The sequence below is a fragment of the Alligator sinensis genome, unplaced genomic scaffold, assembly GCF_000455745.1.
Source record: "Alligator sinensis unplaced genomic scaffold, ASM45574v1 scaffold374_1, whole genome shotgun sequence".
Taxonomy (NCBI): domain Eukaryota; kingdom Metazoa; phylum Chordata; order Crocodylia; family Alligatoridae; genus Alligator; species Alligator sinensis.
The window spans coordinates 154,372-177,589 of NW_005842383.1; the positions used below are offsets into that span (position 1 = coordinate 154,372).

Sequence of the window (23,218 nt, forward strand, 5' to 3'; positions counted from 1 at the left end):
TAAGTGCTTTTTTTGGACATCCAAAAAATCCCTAGTTGCTTTTGAAAGTCTGGTAGAGTTCTGAACTAAGTCCCGAAAAGGGGTGCAAGAATTTTTGTGCATTTTTCCCCATTTTTTTTTTCTGTTAAAAAATTCTGTGGTAATTCTATTGAATGAAGTAAGCTAACAGAAAATTAAGGTTGCAAAATGAAACACTAAAAGGTCAGGAAATAAATGTCTAAGTTAAATTTGTGACATTTTAAATAATGAGAAAATTGTAGTATGTTCATGAATTATTCATAAACACATAGAAGTGAAATTCATTAACTAAATTATGACATATTTCCCTCCCAACCCTATCATTATTCTAGTCTTTCCCCTGAGCAGATAAAGTAAAATGTAAGTCCCAACAGCAATCTTGTTTCTATGCGTCAAATCTTTCACTACTTTTTTTTCTTCCAGAACATCCATACTAATAAGTTTACAATTGACCGGCACAGTGGTGTTCTTCGCATCAAAAGAGGGGTCACCCTGGACTATGAAAAATCAAGGACTCATTTTGTTACAGTTGTTGCAAAGGTATCAAGCTCTTTCCTGAGAGAAGACACTGAGAAGGGGAAGAGCTGCAACTATGCAAAGCTGCATTTAGAATTCTGCAAAAGTCCAGGGCCAGTATTCTACACCACCTTCATGGGTGGGAATTAGACTCAGACGAATGTGGTTCCTGGCCTACCCTCATTCTGGCCAGTGTGCAACAATCAGCTGAGTGTTGGCTGTGGGCATTGCCTACCACTAAGGCATGGAGCAACATATAAGTGTTGAAATTAGCACAGGATGGAAGTGACACTTCTGTTCTTCAGAAACTTACTGTCCCAGTTTTCCTTCTTACATTGAGGATGCTAAAATGTACCCGCTTTTTAAATTGCCAGCAAAATTATTCATTTGTAGCCAGAGCTTGGAGGCAATAGGGGTTAAAAGCTTGAGTCCTCTCTCTAATTGGCTCTTCTATGTCAGGAACACAGAGCTGATAGTACCACAATCCACAAAGATTATTTATACATTGTAGCCATTTAAGAGCTGCTGGCTTTGTGCTCTTCTACACTTTTGATTATATCACAAGAGAGTTCCTTGGAGACTTTGATCACATGCTCTGTTTCAGCCTTCCCTAGCAATACTACTTGAAGTAGTGTATTCTTCTTATTATGTTAGATCTATGTTTAGAATAAAAAGCTATATATCCTCTTGACCAAGTTTTGCTTCGTTTTCTAACTCTCCCTTTTTCTGAAAGCCCTGGAATTTTCTGCCCTAGGTGGTGTTGATACACAGGATATCAAATACAAAATGATGTGATTCTTTGTAGTGACCTAACCACTTCTACTGTTAAAATGACTCCAGAGAGAGCTGTCCCTCTAATCAGAAAGGGAACAAAACAAGCTGAAAATAGCAGAAACACAAAAGAGCAGAGTTTATTGTAACAGCATTAACTGATTGGTTCTAATATCATTTATCTGTTTCCACATAGTATTGACCTGAAAAAATTATCATTTTCTTGCTAAGAACATATGAAATAACCCCCCTCCCCCCCATCCTTCCTTCTTATTCTCACGCATCCGTTCTTCTGTGTGTCGTTAGAGATATAATAGCCTTGGGAATGAACAGTGAAGACTAATCAGAAATGTATGTGATGTTGTAAACTGATAAGTTTACAATCAAGGGGTCTCAGGCAAATTTCAATACTGTGATTTTTACAATGTGTTTTCTTTCAGGATGGTGGTGGGAAGCTCCGGGGAAACAACAAGGTGTTTTCAGCAACAACTACAGTCACTATCAATGTAGAAGATGTTCAGGATACCCCTCCCATGTTCATTGGGACTCCATACTATGGATATGTCTATGAGGATACCCTGGCTGTGAGTATCACTATTTTTCACCTTTTGGAGAATCAAGAAATAAACACATTCACTATTAAAAGCATTGGGTTAAGTTTACATAGTAGTTTATGGCACCAACTTTACATTACTAAAGACCCAGATCCAAATTTCTGACTTGAGCCTTAACAGAAAAGACTATGGTAAATCTCAAGCTAGTACTTCTTTATGTCCAATCACCAGAAAAGACATGAGCCTACTCCTGCACTCTCTAAAATGAAAGGTATTTTTGCCCTTTGATCTCACAGTGAGTAGAATTATCCATGACTGAGGATGGGTCCAGAGAAGGACCACTCGTATGGTTAGGGGCTGGCAGGCCAAGCCCTATGAGGAGAGACTAAGGCACCTGGACCTCTTCAGCCTTCGCAAGAGAAGGTTGAGAGGCGACCTTGTGGCTGCCTATAAGTTCATCACGGGGGCACAGAAGGGAATTGGTGAGGCTTTACTCATCAAGGCGCCCCTGGGGGTTACAAGAAATAATGGCCATAAGCTAGCAGAGAGCAGATTTAGACTAGACATTAGGAAGAACTTCTTCACAGTTAGAGTGGCCAAGGTCTGGAATGGACTCCCAAGGGAGGTTGTGCTCTCCCCTACCCTGGGGGTCTTCAAGCTGGGTTCATCTGACCCCAGCCCTCTTTCCTGCCTATGCAGGGGGTCGGACTCGATGATCTATTGAGGTCCCTTCCAACTCTAACATCTATGAATCAAAGAGCTGCTGTAAGAGAGCTCAAATGAGCTACCACATTCACCTGACCCCCCAGCACAGGTGATACAGAAGCCTCTGGGCATATCAATAAATAGATATATTTGGTCTTGGTATACCTTTACTTACCAGCTCACATATCCGTAAGCCATCAGCTAGTTCTGTAGAATATCACTAGGGTGGTGATACTTCCCCACTATGCGGCACTGGTAAGGCCACAGCTGGAGTACTGCGTCCAGTTTTGGGTGCTGCACTTCAAGAGGGATGTGGATAACCTTGAGAGGGTCCAGAGGAGGGCCACTCATATAGAATAATAGAAGTAGGGTCGGAAGGGACCTTGTAGATCTTCAAGTCCGGCCTCCTGCCTGGGCAGGAAGAAAACTGGGCTCAAATGACCCCAGCCAGGTAGGCATCAAGCCTCTTCTTAAAGACCCCCAGGGTAGGAGCCAGCACCACTTCCCTTGGAAGTTGGTTCCAGATCCTAGCTGCCCTAACTGTAAAGTAGTTCTTATGGATGTCTAATCTAAACCTACTCTCCAACAACTTGTGGCCGTTATTTCTTGTTATCCCGGGGGCCGCTAGGGGAAACAAGGCCTCCCCCAAACCCTTCTGGTCCCCCCTAGTGAGTTTATAGACAGTCACCAGGTCCCCCCTCAGCCTTCTCTTGTGAAGGCTGACCAGGTTCAGGTCCCGTAGCCTCTCATTGTAGGGTCTGCCCTGCTGTCCCCGGATCATGCAGGTGGCCCTCCTCTGGACCCTCTCAATGTTGTCCACATCCCTCTTGAAGTGGGATGCCCAGAACTGGACACAGTACTCCAGCTGTGGCCTGACCAGTGTCGCGTAGAGGGGAAGGATCACTTCCTTGGCCCTACTTGAGATGCACCTGTGGATGCACGGTAGGGTCCAGTTAGCCCTGCCAACCGTGACCTTGCATTGTCGGCCCATGTTCATCTTGGAGTCAATGATGACTCCAAGATCCCTTTCTGCCTCCGTGCTCTCAAGAAGGGAGTTTCCCATCTTATAAGTGTGCCACTGGTTACTACTGCCCAAGTGCAGCACCCTGCACTTGCACTTCGTTAGGGGCCTCCAAGTAAGGCCCTATGAGGAGAGATTGAGGGACCTGAATCTCTTCAGCCTCTGCAAGAGAAGTCTGAAGGGTGATCTTGTGGCCATCTACAAATTCATGTGGGGGGGACAACAAGGGATAGGAAATGCTCTGTTCACCAGGGCACCCCTTGGAGTAACTAGAAATAATGGCCACAAACTGACAGAGAGCAGATTCAAGTTAGACATCAGGAAGAACTTCTTTATGGTAAGGGCTGTCAGAATCTGGAATGGACTTCCAAGGGAGGTGGTGCTCTCCCCTACCTCAGGGGAGGTGAGGGGGTGAGACTAGATGATCCACTGAGGTCCCTTCTGCCCCTGATATCTACAAATATTAGCTAGGGAAGAATCTATGATTCTGCTACCCTATTGCCCATTATGCCATAAGGTCCCAAGTACAACCTTCCCTGGAGTCACTATGGAGGTAGTATCTCTAACATCTAATATTGTGGGAACTTCTCTGCTAAGTGGGGACTAAGGAGACAGAATGGGCTATGTGACTGTCACCGCTCTAAAGCTACCAGACTGTCAAGGACAGGCTGTCAGTGGGACAGCCAGGAAGGAAGCAGCCATGTACTCAATCAACTTCTGGGTTTCCTTCACAATCTTTTTTTGTAAAGTCTGCCTCCAGCCCATGGAATAATAAATATTGACACTTTCAGTAGACTTTTATTGATGTTTCATGTATGAATATCCTGTTCATAAGTTTGGTAAATTAAATGACTTTTTGAGGTTGGTGTTTGCTAGCATATATATTGTATGTTCTGACAGTGCTGTTTCTCTGACAGAAAGCTGTCATTGTTTGAAATAAGCAGTGGTCATCATGAAAACATTCCCACTTGTTCTTTGCAAGTAATTAACATTCTCTCAGTGTTCCCCATACAAAGATATTGACTGTTGATACTGTTGATATTGACATATAAAGATGTTGTTCTTTCTGGTCACTTCCATGGTTGGTTTTCCCTCATAAAACATTTTCAAAGGGGTTAGATTATGAGAGCTTTGCATATTTTGCTGAACACTTGTATTCTGAAGAATTCTCCTGGATGCAGTAGAACTATGTCTGTGAATCAACATTATTAATAGTAACAAATTTGGAATAATGTAGCCCAGAGTGATGCTTGTTAGGCAAAAGGAAAGCCCATAAAGCTTTTAAAGACAACAACAAATTTTCATCAGGATTTTACACTTATGAGATTTCAAAGTACTTACAAGGAATGTTACCATATGACCCCCTAATTTGTTTCTACTCTATCTCAATTTAATTGGAAAGAACAAAAATGATGAAGTAACCTTCTAGTAACTGTCTATTTCTTGGCAAACTAAAAGGCAAAAAAACACATTGCAATTCCAAAACATGGAAATTTAAACAAGTTACTGAACCGTACATGTTGGCTGTTTATATGAGCTGAGTGGTATTTGCAGGATCGGTGTAGAGGTTTTATTCTGCAACATGCTAGGCTCCTTCAGCTCATTTAGTATCAGTAAAAGTGGAGAAAAGACTTCATAAATCAGGCTGCAATCAAGGAGTTATAAGAAATGGAAGTTACTCCCATTATATGAATGGTATGTCTGTATGAGAAGAGGACAGAAGAAATAGAGGTGGCTTCTTCGGATTAAAATTAGATGTGGAAATGGGCCAGAGTCTTAAATTAAAGTTCTCCTAGGCTTTTGGATAGTATGGCATAATGGAAATTTTAGTTCACATCTGAATTTTGCAAATGGCTCTAGTTTGCAATAAGCCAAACTAAAACCTTCCAGTTGAATACTTCTAAACCCTGCTTAAGAATCCTGTATCCAAATTTTGTGGCTTTAGCCTATGTCTGCGTATTGTTTTCCAGGTTCTTTCTGGCCACTTTCATGGTTGGTTTTCCCCCATAAAGTAAAAAGCAATGATATCTTAAAACCCTCGCAGAGAGGAATTTAATCTCTATTTCAGGCTAATGGAGTCAGTATTGCCACTGAAATGCTCATGTGGGCAGCTCTGTGCTCATCAGAAACCCCACAGGGGAGCAGATCAGTATTCTCATTATTTATTCTCATTGCTTATAGAGAGCTGCACAAGATAGAGTAGATGGGTAGATGTTAGTTGGGCAAATAACACAGTATATCATCAGCAGCAACACTGAGACTGTTGCAAGCCAATATCTCACCTTGGACCAACTTCATATTCCACATGTCAACAAAGGTTTTGCCTGCCTTACATTATGCTGACATTAAGCTGATCAGGGTAGGTATTAGATAATGAATCTCTTTGCTGACAGTGCTGCAAAATGAATGTTCACGTTTTGGGGGGAGAGGAGGAGGAAAGAAACAGAACACAGTGCAACTTTGCTAGATTCAACCATTATAAACAATAGGAAAAAAACTTCGACTAGACTTTGCATCAAGCGGTAGCAGCAGCTGATTTCCCCAGTACAGGCCACCCTCTGTTCAAGTTAATAATTAGGAAATCTGTAGGCACTGCTTAGTCAAACCAGAGTCTGATTTGGCCTTAGACAGCTGCTTAGGCTGGCCACCTACCTAAGGCCATGAGCCACACGGCATTCCACCTTGATAAAGAGCTGTCCTAAGCAAAAGTTCAGTAATCAAGAAGTATCTCAGTCCTCTCTCTCCCAGGAGACAGAACTTCTAAACTTAATTGCTAGCCAAGCCTCACATTTCCCTTGGTAGATTTATCCTGCTCAAAATATCAGACTTTGAACCATGAGCAGCTGTGATGTCAACCTGCATTGCTGAATGGAAAGTGTATATAGGTACTGACACTGCTTTTTGCTTCCTATCACAACTCACTGAAAGAATCAGTACCTGCACTACACATGAATAAACAACTGGGAGATTTACAGGAAGAAGAATGGAAGAAAGGGGCACAAAAGTCGAGTGCCTGGTCCTGAAACCTAATCCTGGGCCCTCCAAAAAGTTGTTGCCGTACCAAGCAAATGACCTGCCACAAAGTCAAGCTGTGATTTTCAAGCTAAGAAGTATGAGTCCGTGCCATATTCCTAATGCAACCACAGCAAGAGCATCTATCACCCTGTTGGGGAGAGCAGGGGGACTGCCTGAAGTGGATTTTATTAATATGCAGTAGTAATTTCAGTATTCTTTGATCTCACTACATAGACTGTAATTCCCCATTCTTCCCTAGGGCTCTGAGGTACTAACAGTTATTGCTCTTGACGGTGACAGAGGAAAGCCTAACAATATTCATTACAGTCTTGTGAATGGTGAGTAGACTAAGTTGGTATGAAATCCTAAGGGATGTCAAAGGTAGATGTAACTTTGAATTAAAATGTGGTGTGCTAGAGTCTAATAAAGTCTAAAGAAAACTGTCATAAAATAGTGCCAGACACCTGAAACTATTCCTAGTCCCTGTCTAGCTGGAAGCAGCAAAGTGATGATTCATTGACCTTTAGTATTTTCTTCATGAAGCTGCACTTCTCATCTTCAAACCATTAATAATACTTATTTTTTGTTAAGCACCATAGTATACTTGGCATTTGACAAGATATAAAGGAAGGCATGGTCCCACTATTAAGGGACTTTCCTGCCTAAGTTGGTAAACAAAGGAAGACAGTGAGCATATCAGAGAATAGTGCATATTGTGATGAATATTCTTTAAAGCATAGGTCAACAGTTGCAAGCCTTATGGGTGGAATGGGCATTCATGTATAAAGAGAGGCTTCATGCTTGCCACACTGGAATAAGCAGGATGTTTTAGGTAGAAAAAGTTTTCCATCAACTGTCCTGAGAAGTTCTTAAACATTTGTACATGTCTTTAATATCTGAAATCTGAGGAGGTTTCAGAACCTGGTACCAGTTACAAAAGGAGTCAATAGATAGTAACAAGAACCATGTTCACCTGATGAGACAAATAGATGGTGGTTGGATCTGGTGGCAGAAAGTGGTATAACGGGCGGCCACTGATAAGGCAAGGTATGGAGAGACGTGATGACATTTAATTCTGTTAGAAAGTGGTCTTCTATGCTTTACCCCTAAATGGGAGAGAATGGGAGATACCTTCTGCTTAAATGGGAATAAAAGGGCAAATAATGGGGGAGGGACAATCAGGGAAGAGGAAACAAAGAATACAGGGGGAAGGAAAGATAGAGAATGAAAAGAAAAATTGGGAGGAAAAGTTATTGACAACGGGGAGAGGGGATGTTGGCATGCGACAAGAATAAAAGGAGGAGATGGAGCAGGGAAAATGTGAGGAAGAGATAAATTAATAGAACTGTGCAAAATTTCTCTGGCAGTTTCATTTCAACGCTGTTTTGACTCATTTAGAGCTTGAAACAGCGACATCAAAACGAAACAGAGAACTTTGAAACGAAACAAGGCTCGTCGAAATGTTTTGAAAATTTCGAAATATTTCGAGTTTTGAAGCTCAAGCTTGGCTTGCCTGCAGGGAAACAGAAAGTAAAGTAAGGAGAGGGAGGGGGAAGCAGGGAGAAGGAGTGCTCTCATTATTGTCTCTGTAGCTGGCCAGTGACTGTCATCCTTTCCTGTGATCCCTTCCAATCCCAGTGCTCAGGGGGAGGGATGGAAACTCTGCAAAGAAGGCAGCATTGTTTGAACTGCCCTGCTTGCTGCCTTGGTGTCAGTTGAGTGAGGGTGCACCTTAACACACACACAGTGTCATGCACCCATGTCACGAGTTTTGCCTGTCAGCAGCTAGAGGTGCAGGGGGAGTCTGGGTTCTGGCGCCCTGCACCTCCAGCTGCTGATAGGTAAAACTCATGACATTGGATGCTTGTGGGACTGTGTGTGTCTTGGGGCACAGGGGGGTGAAAACTGCAGGCCTACTAGCTCCTAAAGTGGCCACAAAGCCTACCAGCTCTCAAGGAGATGGGTGTAGGGGGAGTCTGGGTTCTGGGGCCCTGCACCCATCTCCTTGACAGCTGGCAGGCTTTGTAGCCACAGCAGGGCCTAGCAGGCCTGCAGTTTTCACCCCGCTGTGCCCCAAGACTGACACAGTCCCAACAAGCACCCAATGTCACAAGTTTTGCCTGTCAGCAGCCGAAGGTGCAGGGCCCCAGAACCCAGAAGCCCCTACACGTATTTCCTTGAAACTTGGCAGGCTTCATGGCCTCAGCAGGGGCTAGCACGCCTGCTGTTTTCACTCTGCTGCATCTTAACACACACAGTGTCACCCATGTCATGAGTTTTGCTTGTCTGCAGCTTGAGGTGCAGTTTCCCCCAAACCTCTGCACCTATCTCCTTGAAACTTGGAAGGCTTTGTGGCCTCAGAAGGGTCTAGTATGCCTGAAGTTTTCACCCCACTGTAGCTTAACACATACATGTGACATAAGTTTTTTGCTTTCAAGACTTTGTGCAGTTTCCCTGAAACCCCTGCACCTATCTCCTTGAAACCCGGCAGGCTACCATTCCTGCAAGTTCCATCCAAATCAGGTCAGAAATGACAAAGTTATAGGCTGTTTCAAGCTTCCCCATGATAGCCTGTGAGTGAAACATCGAAACAGCAAAACTCGGCAAAACGAAATTGAACAGCTGCTTCGAGTCAAAACGAAATTCAAAATGAAACGCTGTTCCATCGAAATGCAAGTCAAAACAGAATGGTGCCATTTCACACAGCCCTATAAATTAGGGCAAAAAGATATGGGCTTGATAAAGAGAGAGAAAAATGTGAGAGAGATGTGGTTATGGAAAGGAAAATGAGTCATTAAAACATAGAAAAAGGAAATAAACTGGTTTAAAGAGAAATATTAAGGATGGCAGAGAAGAGAACAGAGCACAGATAGCACCAGAATGTAAACGTAACTTCAAGACCAGCAAATTTTATCCAAGTTTCCATGTACGTTGTAGTGGGATATTTCTAGCAGGAAATGGGACTAGAAAAGGAGGGAAGGACTAAGCATGGTTTTAGAGTGTGAGGCAGTGGGAAATCTTCTGGCCAATCATACCCCTTGACTTGGGAAAAGAAAGGTAAGAGACCAAGGACGAACACTGCAGTATTTCCCACCTCTCAGTGGAAAGCCAGGTCATTATTCTCAACCTTGAATTTGTGCTATCAAGATTTCAGAAAAGTACTAGCATCCAGTTGTTAATTATATGCTAATTCATTGTTTTGTTTCAAACTGTGTGTTTTGTTCATTTGTTTCTAAAAGGAAACTCTTAAGTTTTCAAATGTGCTTTTTCACAGGAAATACATAATGCTACATACTCTGAGGTACCAATTTCCTTATGGTAATTAGGCAATATCTTGATGAATTGTTGCTTGAAACTACTATCGACTTCAGCTTCTTCTTGGTCAGAAATTACTTTTCAGGCCTATGCATCTTGATAATTGACCACCACATAAGTCAATATCTGTTCAATGTTGTGTCTAATGCACTTTAATGAAGTCGCAGTTATTGCAGATATTAGCAAAATGGGACATTATTGGACAGTTTTAAAATGAGCATTAAAGTCAAGTTAGAGAGAGAGAAAAATGACTTGGCCTTTACACGATCAGCCTTTATGTCTGAAGGACTGAAATCTTCGATTTTAAAGCACTTTTTTTTTTTTTTTTAGTTTTAGTTTTTGGCAGCAACAATTGGCTCAACTGCAAAAACTGTATGTGGCTAGTTTTCTATGCAGGCTGAAGTGAAGGGAGGGAAGCATCCAGCATCGAGTTCCCAACCCAGAATAATCAAGTATTTACAGCCCTGCCATTCTTCTAAGCTTTAATTTTCTCCTCCTTTTCTCCTAGCAGCTGTCTATGCTATTAGGTAGGTAGAGTGAGGGCTAAGGATAGCAAAGCAGGTGATTACGGCATCTCTGGAAGTGGCCATCTGCTCATGTACAAATTAGCCAGGTCAAAAGGGGAGCATAGCACAAATGTAATCTATTCTCTGGCCAAATGTAAGGAAGAATGGGAGTGCTGAAACCAGCACACAGCCCTTTCACTTCTGCAGCCCAGATTCTTTCATCCCCCTTGTAAATTAGTTGGCCCTCAGTGAGTGTTAAGATCAGAGTTATGCTCCAAATCTATTCAAGGCCTTTTTAAATAGTACAGTCATGACTATGGGCACTTTTACACATGTTCTGGCATGGTCTGATTAGATTAATCAGATTAATTGCGTCTGCTGGAGCATTCTAATCAGAAGCCTCTAGAGTGCTACAGAATCTCATGTATTCAGCGTCCTTCATTTCAAAATGGTGGCAGGGGCACTTCAAAGCTCATTGAACCAGCTTTAGTAAAAGTGTTCCCACAGCATCATTTTGAAACACAGGATGCTGAATACACAAGACATTGCAGGCTGCATCCCCCCTCCCCCTGCACACCCCAGAGCAAATGTATAGGCACCCTTTGTTTTTAGTGTCCAAGGACCTAAGGCCTCCAGAGGTGCATCCTGCAGAAGACATGACTATTTTTAATGTTTTTAGTTAGATTGTCAGACTTCTCAACTTAGCTGATATTATCAAGAGATGTTCTTGTTTTCACAGAGATATAATTGGATGTGCTAATTACAGTGTGAATCTTATTTTTATCTAAACCAGCAAATATGAGTCCAAAGACATTTTGGGTGCCTGAAAAGAACCTGAATTTCAAAACGGGCTAAATGCTTCAGCACTCTGCAAATCAATTCCCTTTACAGTGTTCGGAAAGTCGGGCACCCAACAGAAATCACCAGTTCCTAGGGAAAATATAAGTTTCATGTCTGACGTACAGTGAATCCCATTCTTATTTTGAGACTACTTTCTGAGACAGAGAAAGTTGCTTTGTAAACATAGTTTACAGATAGTAAACACTATCTTCTGAACCCCATGTCTGGGGTTCAGAAGATAGTGTTTACACAGAGGGAGAAATGCTGTCCATCTTGCTTAAATCTTCCACCGAGGGGCAGCATCCCCCCTTTTATACATAGCTCTCCAGTTTCACTTTTGCTACCTTTTAGGAAACCCCTATCCTTTTAAACATAAGTGGCATCTGACTGTGTGTGGAGTAGAGCCTGGGAAGTTTCATAATCCTGGTACTTCTTCAAGGACAAGGACTGCAAATTCAGTTCTGTTACTGGTGCCAGTCTCTCTAGAGGAGAAATTCAGGCTCATGGCCCTGAACCCTCTTCACCTACATTTAGCCAAAGACTTCCACATGCACAACAGCCACTTCAATTCTCTTTTCAAGCCTAGAGAAAGAGAAGACTTTGGGGGTATTTGGCAGCAGCTTTCAAATATATCAGGGGTGAGCATCAGGGACTAGGCGAACAACTATTCACCAAAGCACCCCAGGGGAAAACCAGGACCAATGGTCATAAACTCCTAGAAAAAGACTTTAGACTGCATGTAAGGAAAAACTTCACAGTTCATGTGACCAGACTCTGGAATACACTCCCAGTGGGGGGTGGTGCAGGCATCTACCCTCTAGATCTTCAAAGGGAGACTGGACGCACACCTTGCTGGGGTTATTTGAGGCCAGAGGTCTTTCCTGCCCAGAGCAGGGGGACTGGACCCAATGATCTCACAAGGTCCCTTCCAGCCCTAAACTTCGGTGAATCATTTGTGATATTTCTGCTTCACATCCACAGGGCTCCACGATAATCATTCAAGGATTGGTCAGTGGGCCAGCATTCTTCCAAACAACTTGCTAGCTGCTGTTCCATTCAACCCTTCCCCACCTTGTGGTTTGGCCTGGAAATACATTTTTAATATATAATATGGACCATATTATCTTGCATACAACATGATTTTTCCCAGAAATCAGTTTCTGGAAATTGTAGTGTGCAAGGAAGGTGGTAAAAACTGTAAAGTAGGTAAAATCTACAACTTGACTCTCACAGGGAGCAAAATGCTCATATCCCTAGCTGCTACTCAGTTACTTATTACAAACAGAGACCTTTTTCTTCATTCTACCTTTCAAAAACAAAATTATAAGCCAGGGCATGTTGTATGTAAAAAAATATGGCAAATAATTTGTACTGCTCATGGGGATTGCTAGATTTTTTTGGGGTGGGAATTGGAAAGTGTAACATGAATAATGAAATATCTGTGTTTTATGGTAGGAAGTGAAAGCTCATTTGACATCAATAATTCAACTGGAGCCATTTCTGTTATAAAAAGTCCTAACCAAATGAAGAAAGAGGTGTATGAGCTAAAAGTTCAGGTATGTTCCCAAGACTTGTCTCCAATGAGCTGTTGTCCACCAATGTATAAATATATTTAAAAATAGGTAAAATGTGTGATGCCATAAGTGCTCCATGTTCTATTTATGCTTTCACCTTTCCCAACCCTGACGTGGTATAAATTAAAATAAATTCCCTTTATTTGCACAGATATTAAAAATGCCTCGTTTCCTTTTTAAACAAACTCTATAGAATCAATGTTTATGATAACCTATGTAAATGGAAATCATATTTTAAAATCCCTGAAAATCTGCCAAGATAAAAACTGAATAAGGTCTGAAGAGTCTTGTATGTCATAGACTAGTAAAACTCCAGGACAAAGGATCTCTGACATCTCACTGTAGCCATTGAAGCCTGTAGTTCAGTGTAGGCTGCCAGTCCTACCTCACAATCTGGGTAAATATTGAGGCATGTAGCCCATACTGAACCCTGCTCTGCCATGGTTACTCTGCTCATAGTATCTATATTAAGTGTATTCACTTCTGGCTGAAAACCTGACTCCACATGTTCAGAGATTTTAAGATGGAAATGGAATAGTGTGTTGCATCAGAAAAATCAAAGCAATATTTTTCTACAAGTAAAATACAAAATGAAACCCAGTTTAGTGCTGGGTTAACCCCTTAATTGAAATGGGTACACATGATCAGGGGTAAATCTGATGGGTTTTAGTTAATGGCCATGTCTTCAAAGATATTTAGGTACCTACCTCTCACGGATTCAGTAGGTAACTAGTCTGTGAAACAAAGAAACAGTCAGTTCCTTCTATTATTTAAAGCTTAGGAAGCACAAAATGGTGAGAGAATAGGCATGAATGAACTTAATACATATGTGGTAGTTCAGTTCCTACAAATACGTGCTGATAGTCTAGTTGCCTATCCAAATCTTATCCAATCCACCTGCAGCTAGCTGAATCCAAGAACAGGCCTCCACAGAGAGGCCTCTTGTGTTTTCTTCTTCAGATATATCGCCAAGTAAGTATAGCTTGTCTCACAGTGCTTCATCACTCTGATTCTCCCCTTCCTCCTCCCCACTCCCCTCCATTCCCATGCCCTTTCCCCAGTATTGTGTCTTATTATGTTTTCCTTGTACTGTCTCTTTAAAGCCTTCATGTTCAGCTGTTTTGTGGCTGTTTTGCAGCACTGGAGACTCCTGTTCTCTGCCATGAGGAGCAGGAGGCATTCTTGATTCCTCTCCCTCCACAGGACTGGACTGGGTCAAGTGAGAGGCAGAGCACGTAAAAGTCCTGCATACATCTAGTGAGGGCCATTGTTAAGATCTACCCTGGATATGATTCCAGAGAATTATAATAATAAATAACTGGTAGTTCAACCCAGGAGTGTCCGGAGTGTTGTTGATGAACTCACAACATATTATCTGGCAATACGGATGGGATCCTTTGCTGAAGACACCCCTAGATTGTGAGGATGACATTCTGAGACCAGGTCGTGTTTTGTGATCAGAGGAAAGGTTTTTTTTCTTCTTCTTTTCTCTCTATATGGCTGATATTAGTTAAGATGGCTACATTGGGGCATATAGAAGAATTTGATACAAGCCAGCCAGCTTTTTGGGATTTATGTGGAAAGGCTATCCTATTACCTGGAAACCAAAAAGTGGAAAACCCAAAACAGAAGCGTGCTCCTGACAGTCTGTGGTGCCAAAACATTTGCCATTGTTCATTTCCCCCACAGCACCTGCCTTACCAAACACTAAGTCTTCTGCTGAACTCATTGCTCTGCTAAAGGCACATTTTTGCCCAACGCCATCTGTTGCCCTGCAGAGATTTCATTTTTTTAAACGGGACCAAAATCCAATGAAGACATAGGAGATTACTTAGCTGAGCTCTGTTGTCTTGTGGAATTTTGTGAGTTCGGTGATCTCCTGGATCTCCTGCTTTGCGACCGTCTCATCTATGGGGCTCAAGATGAAGCATTCCAATGTCGCCTGCTCTCTGAACCAAATTTGACCTTGGCTACTGCACAAGAAAAAACTTCGGCAGCTGAAGCAGCATCCCATAACGTGATAGAAATTCACCAGGCATTCTCCAGCAATGTCCACTTACTCCAAAAAGATGAAGAATCAGATCATCACCAGCAAATTCAGTGGATTATATCCTCACCAGCAGCACCACATAAACCAATTAATCCACAGACATGTTTGAATTGTGGCAGCCAACATAGATGAAGGGAGTGCAGGATTAGGAATGTGAAGTGTTATGCCTGCAAAAAGAAGGACCACATAGAGAGGGTTTGCCACTCGAAGGCCAGTTCCAGGAGACAGAGTGTGGCAAATGTATTCACTCCTAAACCACTCACAGATTAAAGTCCTTCCCAGAATATGAGGTACAAAAACTATATTTGATTCAAAATGTTGGTATTGTTGAAATTAACAGTTCTGAGATTATTGTAACTGTAGTAATAAATGTAAAGAAGTACAAAATGGAAGTGGACTCGGGTTTGGGAGTATCCTTCATAGATGAAAACATTCTTCCAGTTGTTTTGGCAACCTCTCCCCAAGCTATTGAAACCCGAGTGTCACCTGCATGACTACAATGGACAGATTGTGGAAACTTTGGGTAGCTGCAGTGTAGATGTCCAGTATGGATCTGTTAGACGGTGTCTACCCCTGATTGTCCCTAAGGGTTCCTGCAAAAGTCTTTTGAGGAGAAATTGGTTCTCACCATTGGGAATCAGTATTCAAGGTGTACACAGTCTCTGCACAGAAAGTCTGGAAAGGCTTGCAAGGAGTTTCCCCAGGTATTCTCCAAGGAATTAGGAATTTAGTCTGGTTCACCTGTGATGTTCCAAATGGATCCTGTGATAGCCCCTGTCTTTATGAAGGCTTGGAATGTACCTTCCGTACTGCGGCTGAAAACTGATGCAGAACTAGATCAACTTATCACACAAGAGGTCCTCGAGCCAATTGTACATACAAGCTGCGCCACACCAATCGTTCCTGTTTTAATACCTAACAGCAGCATTTGCATCTGTGGGGATTACAAGTGCACTGTTAATCAGGGATTTAAGCAGGACCTGCACCCAATGCCTCCCATTAACCAGTTACTGTCTGTTCTTGCAGGAGGGAAGGTTTTTGCCAAACTTGACCTCACTCAAGCCTATCAGTAATTGACAGTGGATGACAAGACTGCTGAGGCCCAAACAATTACACACTGGGGAGCATTCCGTGTCAAGCACCTCCAGTTTGAATTTCTGTGGCGCCAGGAATTTTCCTGCAATTCATGGAGAAAATGCTAGCAGGAATTTCCAAGGTTGTTCCATACTTTGATGTGTTGATCATGGGGCCGTCTAGAGAGAAACTCACCAAGAGACTCAGAGAAGTTTTACAGAGATTGAATAAATCAGTATCAGAGTAAAAGAGAAAAATGTCAACTGGAAGATTCCGGTATCAAATTCCTAGGATATCAAATTGATGCTTCTGGCATTCACCCAGTTGAAGACAGGGTAAAAGCAATACATGATGCCCCTATACCAAAATGCAAACAGGATCTTCAAGCATTCTTAGGACTTATCAATTTTTATCACATCTTCTTGAAAGACAAAGCCACCATAGCAGAGTCCCTTCATCACTTACTGGATAAAGGAGCTCAGTGGAAGTGGACTTGCCAGCACAACGAAGCCTTCCAGGGCATCAAGAAGTTGCTGACATCAGACTCTGTCCTTGTTCACTATGATGAGCAGAAGCCACTGTCCACTACTTGTGATACCTTGCCGTTTGGTGTTGGCGCTATCCTCAGTCACACATTGCCTGATGGCACAGATGCACCCATCGCTTTTTACTCAAGAATAATGGCTTCAATTGAGAGGAATTATGCACAGATTGATAAAGAAGCATGGCAATCATTGAAGGAGTTAAAAAATTTCACAATTACATTTATGGCCACAAATTCAAAATCTGAATGGACCACAAACCCCTTCTTGGAATTTTTACTATGAACAAACCAACTCCTATTTCATCTCCCTGAATGCAACGCTGGAGCATCATGCTAAACACATATGATTTACACTCATGTAGAAACCTGGGAAAACTATTGCAAATGCTGATGCATTGAGCCACCTACCACTGCAAATACCTGATTGTGCTACTCGTCTGCCAGCAGAAGTCCTTGTGCTAGAATCCATGCCAGAAGCTCCTCTTCAGTCTGATTAGATAGCAAGGATGACTGCAAAAGACCCTAGCTTTGCCTGTGTCCTCAACTAGGTCTGGAGGGACTGGCCTGCAGACAGATTGGCTCAGGAATTCAGGCCATTTTCATCACATCAGCATGAGCTGTCTGCCCACAAGGGTTGTCTCTTGTGGGGAAATCATGTCATAATTCCAGAAGCAGGACGCCAAATCATACTAACAACACTGCACATATCACACCCAGGCATTGTGAGGATGAAAGCACTGGATAGAAGTTATGTATGGTGGCCAGGTATGGACAATGACTTAGAAAGGGTTGCAAGGGAGTGCAGCATTTGCCAAGCAACCCTTCATAGTCTACCAAAGGCACCAGTATTCCCTTGGGAAATGACAGAGGAACCCTGGTCACGCATTCACATTGATTTTGCTGACCCTTTTCAAGGTAAGAACTTCTTAATTGTTGTTGACTCATACTCAAAATGGCTTGAAGTGATTACTATCTCAACTTTTACATCAATTACCACTATAACAGCTCTCTGTCAGCTGTTTGCAACCCATGGGGTGCCTGACACTATCATTTCTGATAATGGCAGTGCATTCACCTCAGCAGAGTTCCAAGATTTTGCCAGCCACAACCTCATTCGAACTGTTACCATTGCACTTCACAGGCCACAGGCCAATGAGCAAGCTGAGCGAATGGTGCAGACTACAAAAGATGCACTGAACAGGATTGTTGTAGGAGACTGGCCTACCAGACTGGCCAGATTTCTGTTTGCTCAACATGTAATTCCTTGCCCTACAACAGGGTCCAGCCCATCAGAGTTTCTTATGGGTCATCGTCTCAAGACATATCTTAACCATGTTAACCCAGCCCTTGTGAGAGACATGCAGTTTAGGAAAGAAAAGGAGTTGGACTCTGCATTGGCATCTGGTACCCTAAATGTTTTTGTTCCACAAGAGACTGTGTTTGCTCAGAACTATGGGATGGGCCCACAGTGGGTTCAGTCCAAAATTGTAAGAGCCACAGGACCCATATCATATACAGTCCAGACTGACAATGGACACATTTGGAGATATCATGTGGACCAGCTTCATGGATGTTCTCCTACTGATAACTGTATACCTGAGCAATCTCCAAGCACCAATCCACCACCGAAAGACATGGATTCATTGAGAAAGTGCCTACCTGTTTCCACCAATTGAAACCCTTTTGCATCACTGTCAGAAGGATGTGTCACTGTTGAGTCTCCAGGGCCATCATCTGCTGAAGCCCTCACTGAGTCTGGATCTATGGGAAGACCACAGCGGTCCTCCCAAATGGTTGGCTGACTATTCTGTCAGGGGGAAGGAGTGTTGTCCTTATTGTGTTTTCCTTATACCATCCCTTTAAGGCATCCCTCATGTTCAGCACTGCAGTTCAGTTTGCTTTGTGGCAGTTTTGCATCACTGAGGACTCCATGTTCTCTGCCATGAGGAGCCAGAGGCATTCTTGGTTCCTCTTCCTCCACAGGACTGGACTGGATCAAGTCAGAGGCAGAGCAAGTATAAGTTCTGCATATATCTACTGAGGGCCATTATTAAGATCCACCCTGGATATGATTCCAGAGAATTATAATAATAAATAACTGTTAGTTCAACCCAGCAATGTCCAGAGTGTTGTTGATGAACTCACAACATATTACCGAGCCAGGAAAGGCAGTGGTATATGAGAAACTACTGGGAGGAAACATCCAAGAGTTTCTGAAACCCAAGAGATTCAGGTTCCTTTTCAATTTTCATTCTTGGCAAAACTTTAGCTCAGCTTCTACTTTAGATAAATTTGGACAATCTCTCCCTGAACACGTCTACACAAGCGGCATAAGCAAGTACTAAATGACTGTGCAGTAACCAGCATTACTGTGCAGTACCTACCCCACGTTTTTTCCAATGCTGCTGCACAGTAGCGATGAGCTACTGCACAGTAGCATTGCATCACAGTTACTGCCTAGCAATGCTACTGCACAGTAGCAATGAGTTGCTACTGCACAGTAGCATCTTGTGTAGACACACCTCCTAAGCTTGGGACAGACATTACATATAAACCGGTTTAAGTGATCAGAATCTTGTTTAAACCTGGAACAGAACATAAGTTCAGCGCACATTAAACCAGTTTCAAAATGGCTGAAACCGATTTAAGATAAACCTGGTTGAATATTGTATCAGACTTAACTGATTTGGGTCAAACCGGTTTATGCAATGTCTGTCCCAGACCCCTTCCTGGTTTAACTTAAGTCAGAGTCCCCAGCATCCCAGGTGCTTTGCAGCCCTGCTCTGGAGAACAAGGTAGCCCTGCCCCTCTCCTCCGTATCCAGAGTTCCAGGGGAGACTGCAGGCAGAGCAGGGTCTGCCTGGCTTCCCTCACTGCTCAAGCAGGGATTCTCCCCGCCCCCCCCCGCCCCGCCCCCCCCATCTCCCACAGCACAGGCCTGAGCCCCAAGGACCCTAGGCATGTAGTATGCTAGCTAATGCTAATACTAAGTGTGTGTGCAATTTCACTGGGACAGGACAAAGGCAGACAGAACAGTGTCCACTTAGGGCTTTTTGGAGCTAATCAACAGGTCAGCTGGTAATGTCCCTCCTTTCCTTCCTTGGAAAAAGCTGTTTAAGAAGAGCTTGAACTGATGCGAGAGGCTTTTGTTTTGTTGATGGGCTGATAAACACTGGTTTTATCAGCCTCTTGCTGATTTGCAGCCCTGTCAGGTTTGCAGACAGTATGAAGAAGCAGGGAGAGGGAGATTGAAAAGCTCAATATCATCAACAGATGCATGCACTACACACCCTGCTTTGTCTCAGAGTGATAGCCCAGGGCTGCGGTCTGGCTACACTTCTGCCCCGTGAGCTGCAAGTGGGGAAAAGCCTGAGACAGTGCAGGCCAGGGTTGGGGTTTACACCTATCCCTAATCAGAGCATCCTGTGGTCTAGCCACATCCCCCCTCAGCTCAGCACTATGGAAGGGAAGAGAGGGCTAATCTAACGCCCCCCAGCTTCTAGCCTGAGCCAATGCAGGCATATGCCTGCATTTCTTCAATCTAGAGAGAATATCTGTGTGGTTGCAAACCAGGTTAACCTAGGCAGGTTAGACTAACCTGCAAAGATTGAATCAGTTCAGGCTCAGGCTTTTTGCATGTCTTTCCTTAGCCCTAGGGAGCAGTTTTGATTCTAAGACAGATGTGGATGGGGAAGCTCTTTCCTTTATACATGGCCTTATTTCTTTATTAAGTTTTGTGAAGCCCTTTCCTATATACATGGCCTTATTTCTTTATTAAGTTTTGGGTTAACTGATCACAGCTTTGTACATCTATGATTTTTGCAAGTGTGTTTAACTCTAGAGTGAAATCCTTACCTTACCAGTTATTGGCAGATTTCTCAGTGACATGATTTCACCTTCAATCTTCATATCAAAGTTAGGCTTATTTCCAAAATGGAATTAAATGTAAAAGCAAATGTAAGTTCATGTGCTAGCCTCTAGTCCATGTACAAAATATCAGTGTGATTTGTGCATGCGGATAATGGTTTTAGCTGGACCTGAGAGAAGAAATGTTTTTAACTAAATACATCTTTAAAAAGAAGTCCCTATTTGCATCTTTTCCTCATTGTAGGCATCAGAACTCAGCGTGGAGGGCAATGCGTCAGTGTATGCTTTTGCCACAGTGATTATAAGAATTGTTGATCTCAACAATCATCCACCAACATTCTATGGAGAAAATGGGCCTCAGAACTGGTTTGAACTGACTATGTATGAACACCCACCAGAGGGTGAGATCCTGAGGGGGCTGAAAATTACAGTCAATGATTCAGATCAGGTGAGTTTGTACAAAATTATCCATTTAATGTTTTGATAAGCTTTTTCCAACATCTGTCACTACAAGTGCCCAGACAGTCACACTTGGCACGTCTACATGAGATGCTACATCGCCATAGCAATGAGCTACAGCAACATAGCTTGTCACTACGGCAACGTAGCATCAGTAGGCACAAACCATGATACCACTGCTACATTACCATTGCTATGGTGATGTAGCATATAAAACTAACCATGCACTGCCGGGATTGCACAGTACCAGCAGTACCAGATTGAACAGTACCAAATGCGCGGTCAGGGGCATATGTAGATAATTCCACTGTGAAGTGGGGCAATGATAGTTTAGTAATACTATGATATGATTGGCCAGCACTGTATAAACCACCTGTGAATACTTAAGAAAGAAATATTGTCTATCCAGTTTAAGAAACAAGGAACTTGTCATACATTCTAGATATAGCCCAGACACTGCTTCTGCCTGTGGTCTTGCACATTCGATTTCCTACTTCTAATCTAACACCGCTCCAGTCAATATTATTGATTTCATTGCTCTTCACCTCTCCAACTTTGTATACCCATGCATAAAATGAAGCATACCAATATCTCATACTAATACTCTGAAGAAAACATTCTCATCTGCTTCCCAGAGGAGGTAGAAGGAATATGTAGCATTTTATGTATTCAAAATGCTAGACAAACGCCAGGCATGATTGTTGTGTCTTCTATGACCTTAAAGAAAGACTATAGTCCATAAGCATAGCATTGTTATTGTTAGTAAAACCTATGCTTAATCCTTCTTATGGCCTTCATGTTATAGCTAATTAACAGGAGCCTGCAGTGGATGTCCCCACTGGAGTAACATTTTTATATAATCATAAAAATTATACCTTGAATAAAACCTGCTGTAACTATATAAAGGAGAAGAGAAGAAGGCACCACATAGCTCATACTACAAATCTAACTGACCTGGGAAGTACAGTGATGGTTATGGTTGCTATAGGAAACCTTAAGGTAGAAACTATATGATTGGCCTCCATCTGAATTAGCTCAGGGTCAGGGCATTACAGCAGAAAGTTTAATATATCTGAAAACTGTATTGCTATTGAAAAGAATACTCTTACATAACTATACCCAGCATCGAGCCACTCCAACTGTATTGTACTGTATCAAAGCCAGTAGCTTCCCCCTGTTGCTCTGCAGCAAGCAGTTAAATAACTCCCTTCACAGCAGTGCTCCATCAGTCACTGCCCTTATTGCTGAGGATGTTGCTGCAGGAGGAAGCAAACAAGAAACAGCTTTACTGATTTATCTTCTACTTGGGGTAAAAACCCTAACCAAGGCTACAGGGGATATATAACAAAGGGGAAAAAAAATCAATTGCTAATGCTTCCTGCTGCCTTATCACATTTTGTCAGGGTTTGTCTTTTTAAGAGAGAGAGCAGAATTATTCCCCTTTCATACACAGAAATGCATGCTATCGTGTGTTTATATGCCTCCTGGAAGGAGGAACTACTGGGTAGTTCTGGGGGCCTGCACCCCTATACCTGCCCTGTCAGCAATGAGCTGAAAAGGGGGGCCTACACTGGAAAGTCCTGACCTGATCCTTGGGTTTACTGTGCTGCAAGGAGCTGCCTGAGAGCGTGGGTCCTTCTGCATTGCAAGGGGCTCTGTTGCTCCTGGAGACATGGTAGAGTGCCAATCTCCATTTCCTCAGCTTTGAGGGGTTAAACGTGGCTTTCATCAGCATACCGCACACCAATATTCCTAGTCCCGATCCCAGCTCTGCTGGGCAGAAAACTGCAAAAGAACTAAAAGGGCTTGGGCCTGACCTACAACTAGCACCCAACCACTCCACTTGGTTGGGACATAAACTACAAAAGGGACAAAAGGAGGTGCAGGCCTATCTCACTGGGCCTGAACTGGGCAGCAAGAGCCAGCCAGGCCTATACTGCACTGAGGCCTAGATAAACAACAAGTGATGCTGGGGTTCACCCTGGCTCAAAACATGCCAGGCTCTACCCTGGCCCAAATCTGCCAGCCAATCATATGGCTGGAGTTCAGCCACACAGCTAGGCTAAAATGTAATAGGTGTGAAACAGCCAAAAAAGGCCCAGGCCTATGGCTACAGCCTGGACATCCAGTCTCAGCTATACCACTATGCAAGATAGAGGGGGCAAGGCCCATGTGGCCAGGAACTGCCAGGACCCTATTCCTGGTCAGTTTGCTCTAGGGATTAATACCTCCATGGTATTATCCTACCCAAAGCCTGTATAGCCAAAACCACCAGCAAAATTGCCAGGATACCATTCCTGATCATTTTGCTCTGGGGATTAATACCCCCATGGTATTATCCCAATCAAAAAAAAAGTGGGGGGGGGGGGGGGGGGGGGGAAGGAATCAG

At 43.0% G+C, this 23,218-nt stretch overlaps 1 protein-coding gene across 1 annotated transcript in view; it reads left to right on the forward strand.

Moving 5' to 3' along the window:
• Positions 1–23,218, forward strand: part of CDHR1 (cadherin related family member 1) — a 78,627-nt gene that overhangs the window by 25,424 nt on the left and 29,985 nt on the right. The window contains exons 7-11 of the mRNA XM_006029516.1: positions 442–558; positions 1,746–1,889; positions 6,860–6,938; positions 12,717–12,817; positions 20,615–20,818. Of these exons, the coding sequence (XP_006029578.1) occupies positions 442–558; positions 1,746–1,889; positions 6,860–6,938; positions 12,717–12,817; positions 20,615–20,818 (645 nt within the window). The remainder of the gene's footprint in view (positions 1–441; positions 559–1,745; positions 1,890–6,859; positions 6,939–12,716; positions 12,818–20,614; positions 20,819–23,218) is intronic.